This window comes from Amaranthus tricolor, chromosome 2, assembly GCF_026212465.1.
Source record: "Amaranthus tricolor cultivar Red isolate AtriRed21 chromosome 2, ASM2621246v1, whole genome shotgun sequence".
Lineage (NCBI taxonomy): Eukaryota > Viridiplantae > Streptophyta > Magnoliopsida > Caryophyllales > Amaranthaceae > Amaranthus > Amaranthus tricolor.
In genome coordinates, this window is record NC_080048.1 from 13,472,035 (window position 1) to 13,485,351 (window position 13,317).

The following is a 13,317-nucleotide window of genomic DNA, read 5'->3' on the forward strand; positions in this document are numbered from 1 at the left end:
TGACACCCTTAACTCGGTCTCTTAAAATCTCCATCTCAAGAATCTTCTTGGCTTCACCAAGATCCTTCATATCAACTTCACTTGAAAGAAACTCTTTCCAGTTCTCCATCTCAAACAAAGTATTACAAGCTACCAACATATCATCAACATACAAGAGCAAATACAATAAAGAACCATTTTCAAGATTCTTAAAATAAACACAACTATCATAAGAACTATAACAAAATCATGTGAAATCATGAAAGAATCAAACCTGTTGTACCATTACCTTGGCGATTGCTTTAGCCCATACAATGATCTTTTCAATCTACACACATGACCTTCCTTATCGGCGACCTCAAAACCTTCTGGTTACTTCATAAAAATTTCCTTTTCAAGCTCAACATAAAGAAACGTCGTTTTCACATCCAATTGATGCAACCCTAAATTCTCCATCGACACCAAAGCTAGTAATGCCCTTATAGAAGAGTGCTTCATGACCGGTGAGAATACCACATGAAAATCGACACCCTCAATTTCAGAGTATCCCTTCTCTACTACTCTTGCTTTGTAGATGGCAGGAACACCACTAGATGGACCCTCCTTCCTCTTGAATATCCATTTGCACCCAACAATGTTCTTTTTCTTTGGTGCTTCAACGATATCCCAAGTTTTATTCTTTGCAAGTGATTCCATCTCTTGCTTCACGGCTATCAATGATTTTCTTGAGTCATTTGGGGCCATAGCCCTCTTGTATGTACTTGGTTCATGCAACCCTTCGACTTTGGTAGCAACGTTGAGAGCATATGCAACATAATCACAGTCTTCAATGTACCTCCTTGGAGCCACGATCTTCCTCTTTTGCCTTGTTGTGGATAAAGGAAGAGAACTTTATTGAACATCATCATTTTCATCTTCATCATTATTGGGAGGTTGAACCTCCTCTTGTGCATCAACGAGATTTACAACATCAATTACATCATTTTTAATGGGCTTTTCTACACTAGAGACTAACATGCTATTTTCATCAAATACAATATCTCTAAAAGTGATTATTCTTTTCGACTCATTACACCACACCCTATACCCCTTTAGGCCTGCTCTATATCCCATAAAAATGTATTTTCTAGCCCTAGGTTCTAACTTTTCTTCATTTACAAGAATATAAGCAGGAAAGTTAAAGACTGTAAGATTAGAATAATTTACCAGAGTGTTGTACCACACTTCTTGTGGTGATTTGAACTTTAAGGTGGTATGAGGTGAGTGATTGATCAAGTAGCATGCCGTAGCCATACTGCTGCGGCCTAAAAATACCTCCCCAATTTTGCTTGGTCTAGCATACACCGAGACCTCTCCAATAATGTTTTATTCATCCTCTCCGCAACACCATTTTGTTGAGGACGCCCTGCACAAATTCTATGTCTCACAATACCTTCACTAGCACAATATTTAAGATATTTATTATCAACAAATTCAAGACCTTTAGCAATTCTTAAGATCTTGATGCTCCTACCGGTCTTTATCTCAATCATTTTCTTCCATTATAAGAAAACATCAAATACTTCAATTTTATGTTTTATGAAGTAACATCGAACTTTCCTTGAGAAGTCATCTATGAAAGTCAACAAGTAATTACAACCACTAAGTGAGGGCATTCTTGAAGGCCCCCGCAAGTCGGAATGAATATAGTCAAGTATCTCCATAGTGTTGTGTAAGTCGGGTTTGTAACTAACCCTCTTGTGTTTCCCACAAATACATTGTTCACAAAACCCAAGGTTCCCGAATTTTTTGCCATCAACTAAACTTTGTTTAGAAAGTTCATACATACCTCTTTCCCTCATGTGACCAAGTCTCAAGTGCTAAAGCTTTGTTTCATGACCAGAAATTTTGTGGAAACAGTCGCCGAGCCGGAGATAGTTAAACCTTCAAGAGCATAAAAACTCCCATTCATCTTCCCCTTTATCACCACAAGTGACCCTCTAGCAATCTTAATAACTCCACCTTCACAATTAATTCTACAACCGATCTTATCAAGAGTACCCAAAGATGTGAGATTCTTTTTCAAACCCGAATCATTCCTTAAATTTGTCAAGGTTCTTACCATCCAATCAAACATTCTCATTTTCACATTCCCAAGCCCCACCACCTTACAAGTAGTTGTTTCCCATGGTCACATTTCCCCCATCAACTCTTTCATATGTTTGGAAGAAAGCTTTGTTAGGAGTCATGTGAAATATGCACCTCGAGTCAAGAATCCGTTTATCACTATCTTTGTACTTTTGTCTACTAAAACACCACTATCATTCACATAACTAGCATTGGCATTACTAGTTGTGTCCTTAGCCCCATCATTACTAGCATTTTTCTTTTTCCGTTTCCAACAATCCTTCTTGATATGACCTTTAAGCTTACAATAGTTGCAAGTCTTTATTTTTTTTAGGTCCCCATGACTTCGACCTCCCTTTACCCTTATTTCCACCCCCACTAGTGGAACCTTTCTCAAAATTCCTCCTTCTCACAAAACATCCATCACTCAAGCCACCCTGTGATTTTTGTGAGAATTGTGTATCAATGAGATCCCTTTGTGTTAAGGAATTTTTCACATCGTCACTACTCAAGTTTTCCCTACCATAAAGTAGAGTTTCTCTAAAATTATTGTAAGATAGAGATAGAGAACATAAAAGGTAAATAGCTAAGTCTTCATCATCAAACTTGACTTTAATATTTTGTAAATCTATAACAATGGAAAAAAACTCATCTAAGTGTGGTTTTAAAGGTTTAAATTCCTCCAAGCGTAGATCGTAGAGTCTACTCTTCAAAAGTAGTTTATTGGTAACACTCTTAGCCATGCAGAGGGATTCCGATTTCTCCCATATACCATTGGTTGTAGTTTCTTTAACAACCTCTCTTAGCACTTCATTGAAAGGCATAATTGAATTGCCGATAGTGCCTTTGTGTTAATCTCTTCCCATCTTGCCGTGATTATTCCTTCTGGCATTTTGTCTACACATTCAATGACCTTTTGCACACCATTTTGGATCAAAATGGCTTCCATCTTGACTTGCCATCAGCCAAATTTCACACTTCTATCAAACTTCTCTACGTCAAGCTTCATTGTGGACATGTTTCAATCAACAAACTACTTCTAAATCACCGTAATAACGACTTCGCTCTGATACCAATTGAAATGTGAGCTAAGATCGACAAAGTTCGAAGATAATGAATTTTAATGAATTAACAATGTTTGAAAGAAATGAAAAATGCAAAAATGACACAATGATTTAAGGAAGTTCACCCAATAGTGGCTACGTCCTCCGTGGTGTGTAGTTTACATGTTAATTCTATTTCAATGGAGTAAAATAACTATTACAAATGAAGTATTACAATTGAGTAAGATAACAACAAAGGCTATGGGTTTAGGCATAGGGGTTTTTGTTTGATGTGTTTTGATGAACAAATGAGCTCCCTATTTTTAGGGGAGATTACACTAATCAACATTCAATACATTAAAGGTATGAATTAATAACTTTGAAGCAGCTCCAAAGACTTGAATGGTCAAAAAAAAAAAATCCAAGGAACGTCAAAGGGTGCGCTCGACCAAAACAGAGAGCTCGCTCGGTCTAGCGACCTGATCGAGCGAGGCATAGGAAGCTATTGGAATTATTCTGACTGCCTGCTTGACCCATCCAAAAAACTCGCTCGGTTTGCCGCATTGGTCACGCGACCTATAGGAGGCTTCTGGATAGATTTTGCTCGACTAAACATAGTAGAGCATCTACAAAACCTTTTGCACTTGTTCATTAAGTCCTATAACTCCCATGATTAAGTCATACTCCATTACCTTCATTACTTCAAGAATTAATCCACACTTAAACACCATCAACAATCACAAACATTAAGTTACCAACTTAATTCACCCATTGAAGTACTCATAGTATTCCACATATGAATGCACACATCAATTTGCAACCAAGTCACCAATTAAGTTCAACAAAAGAAAATGAATTGGCCTTGTGTAATTAGCTGAAAACGCGTTTGTCAAAGCGCATAAAAGGTTGTGGGTTAGAACACTAAACATCAGTTAAAAATACTAATTTAATTTTCATGACTCGGGCCACGGCAATGCCAGCCTGACTCCAGATACGCCCCTCTTGCTGGCGACTCCATTAGCTATTAAGCAATTCCCGTCTGAAGGTATGCACATAATTAGGTACACACAAACTAATTAATCAAACTATAACAAGAAATTCTTAATAGTCAAATGTTGACCTAGCTAATAAATTTATATTGCTGAACATCACAATATAACTAAAAAAGTCCACGTTTGGAACTTCCCCATACGTGCATGTACACAATGTATAACCGGCCTGCACGACGTGGCTACCAAATTCTCATCTTCTTAACCACCATACGACGTGAAGGCTACCACCATTAGGTCTCCTAATGGTTGTCCATGACTTGCTAATGTATTACATTTACTTCTCTTGGAATTGTTCTTCCATATATAAACACAACTAATGTATTACAATGTACTCCATTGGAAGTCTTGAGTGATTTTTTTATTTTAAATTCTTAAGCATTTATATCTTTGAGGAGGTATTACGTATTAAGTAGAAAATACAAATAAAATAGAGAAAAAGAAGTGAAAGATCATCATGGAAGTTAGGTTAAGTTCAAGTAAAAACTTTGTAGTTACAACGTTTGTTGGCCTCTTAGCCTTGGAGGGCCTAGCAATGGTTTATGGGTTCGACTATGGAAGTGCCCTTGACAAGACATTGCTATTTTTTGAAGCTCAAAGAGCTGGAGCATTGCCTTATAACAACAGAGTTAAATGGCGTGCAAATTCTGCGATGCGTGATGGTCACTCTCAAGGAGTAAGTATTCATACGCTACTTTAATACCATTTTATGTTAAATGTTCTCAGAGTACTATAGTGTATACTAATAATTGATAAAATTAATGGAAGAGTTATATTTAAAATTCAAAAAATTTTCAAATAAGGCGACTTACGGTAAGACTTTTTCAATTTAGTTGGCCCAATATATATATAAATACAGTTTTAAAATGATCAATTATAATCCTAAAAAATTCAATAATAATAACCTTAAAGTGATCGATTAATTCTTTTGAGTGATCACCTACACTAACCTCAAAGTGATCAATTATAACTTTAAAGTGATCACTTACACTATTAAAGTGATAAATTAAAAATAGAGTAATTGATATAAGTCTGTGTTATGGTTGGATAGTCAAGACTTAAAATAGTCAATCAAATTTTTAAAAAAAATTCTGTTTGTGTAGGTGGATTTGGTTGGCGGATACTATGATGCAGGAGATCATGTAAAGTTTGGGCAACCAATGGCATTTGCAGTAACTATGCGTTCATGGGCCGCTGTTGATTTCAACAAGGATATAATTGCCGCTAACCAAATGGGCAACACTTTGTGGGCTATTAGATGGGGAACTGATTATTTTCTTAAGGCTCATACCCGTCCCAATGTTTTATGGGCACAGGTAAACATATTCTCCGAGTTTTCTAATAATCCGATTTATGTGAATGTTTCCATGAAGAGTTATTCTTTTGCGAGATCTTCTATCGGTGAAATGACCTTTAAACAAGGAGCCCATATACTAATAATTATATTAGTTAAGCTATAGAACCCCTATATGAAATACGTCTTACGGTGAAACCATTTCACACGAGAATTTGTGTTTCATGAATTATTCATAGGTGCATATTTCTCTGTTATTTATGCAAAATTATGAAAATTTGGAATTAAATACATAACTCCTAAAAAGAGTTAGTCTTGATATGTTCACCGAAATACTAAGTTGGTTTAAGGAGAATTATAAATTGGCCTAGAGGTTGAAGTTCTTTTTTATGTAATATTTATAAAATGAATTTGGCAATAATAATGTTGGACTAGTTAAAATTGATGATATTTATGTAAAATAAATGTGAAGGTGGGAGATGGAGAATCAGACCATCTTTGTTGGGAAAGAGCAGAGGACATGACAACACCAAGAACAGCATATAAGCTTGATTCATCAAACCCTGGCTCGGATTTGGCCGGAGAAACTGCAGCCGCCTTAGCTGCATCCTCTTTGGCTTTCCGGCCTTACAACTCCTCTTACGCTCAACTCCTACTACAACATGCCGAGCAGCTTTTCTACTTTGCAAATACTTTTAGGGGCCTTTATGATGACTCTATCACAAATGCTGCCAAATTCTACCCATCCTCTGGCTACAAGGTAGTTTTTTATTTAATATATAAACAGTTAATTCAATAAGATTATATATAATGACTGACTATTTTTGTGGTGCTCAAATTGTATAGGATGAATTGCTATGGGCTGCAGCATGGCTGTACAGAGCTACCAACAAAGACTACTACTTGAAGTATGTTGTGCAAAATGCTGAATCTATGGGTGGTACTGGTTGGGCTGTTAAAGAATTCTCTTGGGATAACAAATATGCTGGTCTTCAAATCCTCCTTTCTAAGGTATTAATACGTTCTTCTACCATCAACTAAATTAAAATTCATTTGGATATAGCAAGGCCTAATCTTGTAATTAGTTCACTTAAACCAGATACTGATTGTGATGATTATCCATAAAACAATTTCGAGTCCCTCATTAACCGATATGACTTGATCATGCACCACTCCTGAAAAGACAATCCAACGTAGTCTGATTATTCATTTCTTGAATCATTATCGAGACATTCCTCGCTCACAAAACTCAGGATCGTTTTATCTTTGATGTCAGATTCTATTGGAAGGTAAAAGTAGTGGATCGTATGCAGCCACATTGAAGCAGTATCAAGCCAAGGCTGATTTCTTTGCTTGTGCTTGCTTACAAAAGAACAATGGAGACGATGTTCAGCGTAGTCCTGGTAATCAAAATTTCATTAATAGCTTATCAAAATAACAACACCATCAATGTTCGTTGGGGCCTTGGCTCTACGTCTTACCAGTAGACGACTATCACCTTGCTATAATCATTTATATATTGTGTGCTGTTTAGGTGGTTTAATGTATGTCCGACAATGGAACAACATGCAATATGTATCCTCTGCAGCCTTCCTTCTTGCTGTCTACTCTGACTATCTCTCCCAAGCAAAGGTCGTGGTTAACTGTCCTGAAGGAGCCGTTAAACCACAAGAGCTCTTTGACTTCGCCAAATCTCAGGTTTCAACTGTTAATTTACACTCTTTTCTGTCTTTAGCTGTTAACAAAAACATATACCTTTTCATATATTGACTCCACTGATCTCTAACTACTTAATCCATGGTTGAACTGATTTCTATAGGCTGATTACATACTAGGGAAAAATCCCAACTCAATGAGTTACTTAGTGGGTTATGGAGCCAAATATCCTAACCATGTACACCACAGAGGAGCATCCATTGCTTCAATCTCTACCTACAACAGTCAGATTGGGTGTGTCCAAGGATTTGAAGATTGGTATCATCGTTCGACTGCCAACCCAAACGTCATACATGGAGGTCTTGTAGGAGGTCCTGATAAGAATGATGAATATGATGATGATCGATCATGTTACGAGCAAACCGAACCTACAATTTCCGGTACTGCTCCTCTTGTAGGTCTCTTCTCTAGGTTAAGGAGCACTACAACATACCCAAGTCCTTACATCAATAATTATGCACCTAAAGCGGCTTATACCCCAAAAACTTCTTACGTTACCCCAAATTCATATAGTCCACCAAATAAACCGTACAATAACATGGTTCCATCGAAGGGAACATTTGATGTTCCAATTAAATTTGTGCATTCCATAACAGGAACATGGACTCACAAAGGAGAAACTTTCTATCATCACACGGTAATAGTAAAGAATCTGTCCAAGAAGTCGGTTAAAGATCTGAAATTGAAGATTGAAAACCTATCAGGACCAATCTATGGTTTAATCCAAACTAATGAAAAGAGCATCTATGAACTTCCCCCTCATCTAAAAGTAGTGTTACCTGGTGCTGAGTTCAGTTTTGTTTACGTCCAAGGTGGTCCTCAAGCTAAGGTTTCCATTCAAAGCTACAACTAACAAGAAACCGCGAGATAACTCAAATCAGTTGGAGCATGTTTGCCGATCTTTGTAGGTTCTATAATTGATTCCCATTCTACCTTTGTGGCTCTTTGTACCGAAAAAAGGCAGCACTAATTACGTCGTTTTTTCTATTTTTGTAAATTTCTGTTTTGTGCATTTGGTATACTACTGTTAAGATTGAGCTAGAGTTGTTGCAACGACTGTAAGGTTGGTGCACAATAATGAGGCTAATATTGGGTGCTTTTAATACCCTTAAAGCTTAAGCTAAGATTTCATTGTTTGATGAGTTTCTTTAAATTGTTGTGTATTCGGAGATGAAATGAAGGCATCCCATTACATGTAGAAAGCATTATTCTATTAGAGTTCATGCCTAAGAACACCATTCATTTGACTACTTTACTTTAATAAGCTTGAGGTATATATGAGGTATGACATGAATCTATCAAAAAACATTCTACCAAAATGATATAAAATTCTCTTTGAGAAACGTAGCTCAAGTCCAGCCCATTATAGATTAATGTCTACTTACTGTATTTTTAATGCCTACTTACATTATTCTTAATGCTTACTTACCCTATACTTAATGCCTACTTTCAATATCTTAAAATATCTACTTACATCTAATGCCTACTTATAATATTTTAAAAAATATATAATTGGCCGGTCCAATTAGAGATGGTTTCTCAATGAGACCGTCTCACAAGAATTTGTGTTATGCAAAAATTTTGTTTTTTTCCATTGACCATTTAGTAATAAAGGAGTGATCTTTCTCTTTTGTTAATCTCACTTAGAGTGTGTTTGGATTGAAGGAAATGAAAGAAAAGGAAACAGAGGAATTTAGAGGGATGAAAAATTCCTTGTGTGGATACAAAAATGAAAGGGAAGAGGTTTGGTGTGGAGGGTTGTGAACTGTGAAGGAAAACTATGGAAAAGTTTTATCGAGAATACAATCTCTCCTAAAGTTGAAAGATTTGGAGGAAAATCACTTGTTTTGCTTTTATTTCCCTTTTATTCATTTCTAAACAAACAAGATACACTTTTTCTCCTTACCCCTTCCCTTTCTTTCCCTTCATTTCCTTTCTTTTCTCTCTTGATTTGCTATAAATATAGTATTAGGCTGCTTGTTTATATTGCATATGCTCTCGGACTTTAAAAGTGTTAAATAAAAAGTTACGCTTTTAGATTGTTAAATCTAAAGTAATGCTTTTAACTTCTCTATCTCCACATAGCTGCATCATGTTTGGCTTTCCAGACTTACAACTCCTCTTACGCTAAACTGCTACTACGACATGCCAAGCAGGTAATTTTATCGAAGGAATACACATTTAAATAATATAATGTTTGCAGTTTGAGCATCCTATCCATTTAATTAATTGATACTCCAATTATGTTTGTGCAGCTTTTTACTTTGCAAATTGCTGCCTAATTCAACCCATCCTCTCGCTACAAGGTAATTATTATTTAATATACAAACAGTTGATTATTTATCTATGATGGCTTGATTACTTGCTAATTCAACAAGATTATGTATAAATGTTGACTGATAATTGTATAGGATGAGCTGTTATGGGCTTTAGTGTGGATGTACATAACATGAATAAGGTGCGTGAAATGGAAGTTTCGAAGAATTGAAACATGAAATTGGGAAAAAGAATTTTTGTTTTTACTTTTACTTTTTAGTATTATTATTATTTATTTATGTTTTTCTTTTATTTTTTTGAAGAGTTAACCTACAATTACAAGTTAACAATTGAGCCATAACATTTTTTGGTTACTTGATTTAAAAATTGGGATTATTGATGGTTAATCAATATATGAGATTATTATAAGAAAATGTGAAAAAGATAGAATTATTGTAAGTAATTTTTCTTAAAAATAACTACTGTCAATACCACTTCCTTCAAATTATTAGGGAAACTAGTTTTTAGGTTTAATTAATTAAATAATTAACCTTAATTTGTGTAATTTAAATTACTAAAAACCTATAAATTAGTCATTCAAAGAAAGAAGCCCAAGAAAATAACATTTTTCACATTAAGTTCAGCCGAAAAATAGCCTTAGCCGCATAAATGGGCTTCTCTCGCAGCCCACAAAGCTCCCCCAGCCGCCTAAATGCGCTAACTACCTCTCGACCCGCGACTGGAGCTGCTCGTTTGGGCTTCAATTTTTTGCCCACATGATAGCTTTTCAAATTTTTAGCTCTATTTTCTTAATTCGTTTTGGACATAAGATTTTTACCTTTTGTCTATAAGAATAAAATTAATATTTATAGTCCTTTTGGTCCTACTATTTTCATAGTATTTGCCACTAATTTTCATGGAATTAAAGTTTTAGTATAATTAGAACTTATAATTATACTAAAGCTTTTATACGTTAATATACATAGTATACTTAGGACTTTTACACCATTTATACTCCAAATTATCCAACAATCCTCCCCCATTTAGAGTATATACTTATTTCTCTACTCAATCAAAGATTGCTTCATCTCATACATCAATTGTCAATGTCCAAAAGGATTGAATTGGCACCTAGTACATTCTCAACTTCAAGTGAAAATAAATTGATGTTCAAAAGGATTGAATCAAAGATATATATATCCATTCACCCAGAGAGAAGTACATACAAGATAATTTCTCTTTTACATTCAGCTTGACACTTTTAAGTCCGTGTTCGTATCTTTTTAAAAGCTTATAGAAAGCCTATATATCCATCATGACTTTTTGAAGTGGCCAATTTTGAACTTACATGGATAGGGTCTTCCATACGTTACTTTCGTGTCTTTGTGATATGACACTTCCATCCGGAGTTCTTCAACTCTAGAATTAGAGTACTCTTTATACCAATTAACTCTTATTAGGTCTTATACTTTGAGTTACTTAACAACATCAAACATGAGATTTAAACAGATTGAACCATAAGACCCGACGTCAACTGAGTGTTAGATTGGATTCCCTCATTAGTGTTAATTGGACATAACCCAATTTCAATTGAAGCATAATTAATGGAACTCCTTGGCAAAGCTTTGTAAAGTTATCCGCGAAGTTAAACTTTGTATTGATATAGTAAAACGTTATGATCCCTTTGTGATAAGTCTTTTCACAAGGTCATGCCTTAGTGAAATATGCCTTGAGTTACAGTTATAAACTTTCCTATACGCCCTTACCAAAGCAGATATACTATCACAATGGATACCCACCAATGATATAGGCGTAGGTAATAATGGTATCTCAAACAAGAGATTTCGAAGCGATTCCACTTCCTTATTTTCCGATGCTAAGGCCATAAATTCTTATGTCATATATAGTAGAATTTGATATACATGTCTGTTTCTTGGAAGACCATGAAATGGCACCTCCCCCCTACGCGAATACCCAACCACTAGTAGAATGAATCTTTATTATTAGTGATTGAACTTGCATCCGAATACCCTTTGAGTTTCGGAGGTTCTCCACTATAACATAACCCATGACTCATTGTTCCTTTTAAGTACCTAAGTACTCTTCGAATAGCTATCTAATGCGAAGGTCTCGGAGTGATAGTATATATACCTGCTTAGCTTTCTATCTACATAAGTCATAGCATACATCAAAGATCTAATCATCTTTGAGTACTCAAGTTGAGAAATTGGACTATCCTTATAATGTAACAATTTCACACTTCCATCCATTGGAGTAGACACTAGGCAACCCTCAAGCATATCAAAACGCTTAAGTATTTCGCAGCATAGTGCGATTTACTTAAGACTATTCGATCGTTAGATCTTATAATCTTTATCCCTAAATGACATCCGTCTCCCCCATATCCTTCATTTTGAAGACTAAAGATAAATAATCCTTTACCTTCTCTCAACAAACTTGTACCGAAAATAAGCATGTCATCCACATATAGACAAATGATAACATCGTTGCCTTTGTCATCAAATTTTCTATATACACACGTATCTAACCGATTCAATTCGAATCCATATGACAAGATAAATTTATGAAATTTTTGATGCCACTACTTTGGTGCTTGTTTTAGTCCATAAAGAGACTTTACTAGCTTGCACACCTTTTGTTCTTGTCCTTTCATGTAAACCCTGAGGGTTGTCTCATGTATATTTCCTCTTTTGTTGCCTGGAAATCTTATAATTGCTCTACAACCCAAAACTCTAAAATTACTCTATAACCCTAAACTTTAAGATAGTTTAGATTTTTCCTTTTTTATACCATAACCCGAAGGAGATTTATTGGTAACTTTTGTAGGAACACTATTTAAGATGTGACAAGCTGTCAACATTGTTTCCCCCCAAATCTATCACTTAAATCAGAGTAAGATATAGCATATACTTAATCATTTCTTATAGAGTTCTATTTTTCCTTTTCGATACACCATTTGATAGTGGTGCATATTTCATGGTGGTTTCATGAATGATACCATTAGTTTGAAAATAACCCCGATCGTTGTATTCACCATCTTTATCCGTTCTTATTTGTTTTACATGCAAATCTTCTTTCAACTCAATTTTACTTTTATAGATTTTAAACTTATCTAGAGCCTCATTTTTACCATGTAACAAATATACATAGCAATATCTAGAGTGCTCATCTATAAAAGTTATAATATATATTTCTTATTTCCTAAAGAAGGTGTAGAGTGAAAATCATATAAATCACTGTGAATTAACTCAAGTAATTGAGTGTTCCTTTTTACACTTCTAAAGGGTGTCTTTGTTATCTTATTTAGCATGTATGCATGTATAACACTTAACTTTATGCATTTCAAACATAGGTATAATTTCATGCTTAGACATATTTAATATTTTATTTTAATTAATATGACACAAACGATTATGTCATAAATAAGAACTATAATCATCCATAACATTTTAAATCAAACAATCACATGTTGGTCTTAAGCATAACTTAAACAAATTATTAATTAAATAGCATCTACCAACATAAACAAAATATTTAGAAATAACATACCTATCGGACTCAAACACAAGCTTGTAATCTATACGGTTCAAGGTTGGCCCGGATACGAGATTTTACTTATTTTGGGAGCCTAATGCACATCCCGTATGACCAATATGTTTTCTGATGTAAACACTAGTCCAACTTGTCCTTTCCCTAGGACCTTGATGGAGGAGTTTTTTCCCCTATAAAGAGCTTCTTCATCTACAATGTTTGAATAGGTCTTGAACAAGTGTATTTCCTTGCACACGTGCCTAGAGACCCCTGAATCCATCCACCATGAAACTTAATCCTTTATAATATTCAAAATTGATTC

The 13,317-nt window shown here is 35.0% G+C and overlaps 1 protein-coding gene across 1 annotated transcript; it reads left to right on the top strand.

The window, feature by feature from the left end:
• Positions 1 to 4,571: 4,571 nt before the first annotated feature.
• Positions 4,572 to 8,364, top strand: LOC130806208 (endoglucanase 5). The gene is made up of 7 exons (XM_057671203.1): positions 4,572 to 4,853; positions 5,281 to 5,493; positions 5,944 to 6,231; positions 6,318 to 6,482; positions 6,748 to 6,874; positions 7,006 to 7,169; positions 7,291 to 8,364. Exons 1-7 carry the CDS (start codon positions 4,635 to 4,637, stop codon positions 8,038 to 8,040), a joined length of 1,926 nt encoding a protein of 641 aa, XP_057527186.1. The 5' UTR covers positions 4,572 to 4,634; the 3' UTR covers positions 8,041 to 8,364.
• Positions 8,365 to 13,317: the final 4,953 nt, after the last annotated feature.

Coding starts and splice junctions, on each gene's coding strand:
- LOC130806208 (XM_057671203.1), top strand. CDS start 4,635: ATGGAAGTTAGGTTAAGTTCAAGTAAAAACTTTGTAGTTACAACGTTT. Junction 6,232..6,317: donor ACCCATCCTCTGGCTACAAG/GTAGTTTTTTAT, acceptor CAAATTGTATAG/GATGAATTGCTATGGGCTGC. Junction 7,170..7,290: donor TTGACTTCGCCAAATCTCAG/GTTTCAACTGTT, acceptor TGATTTCTATAG/GCTGATTACATACTAGGGAA.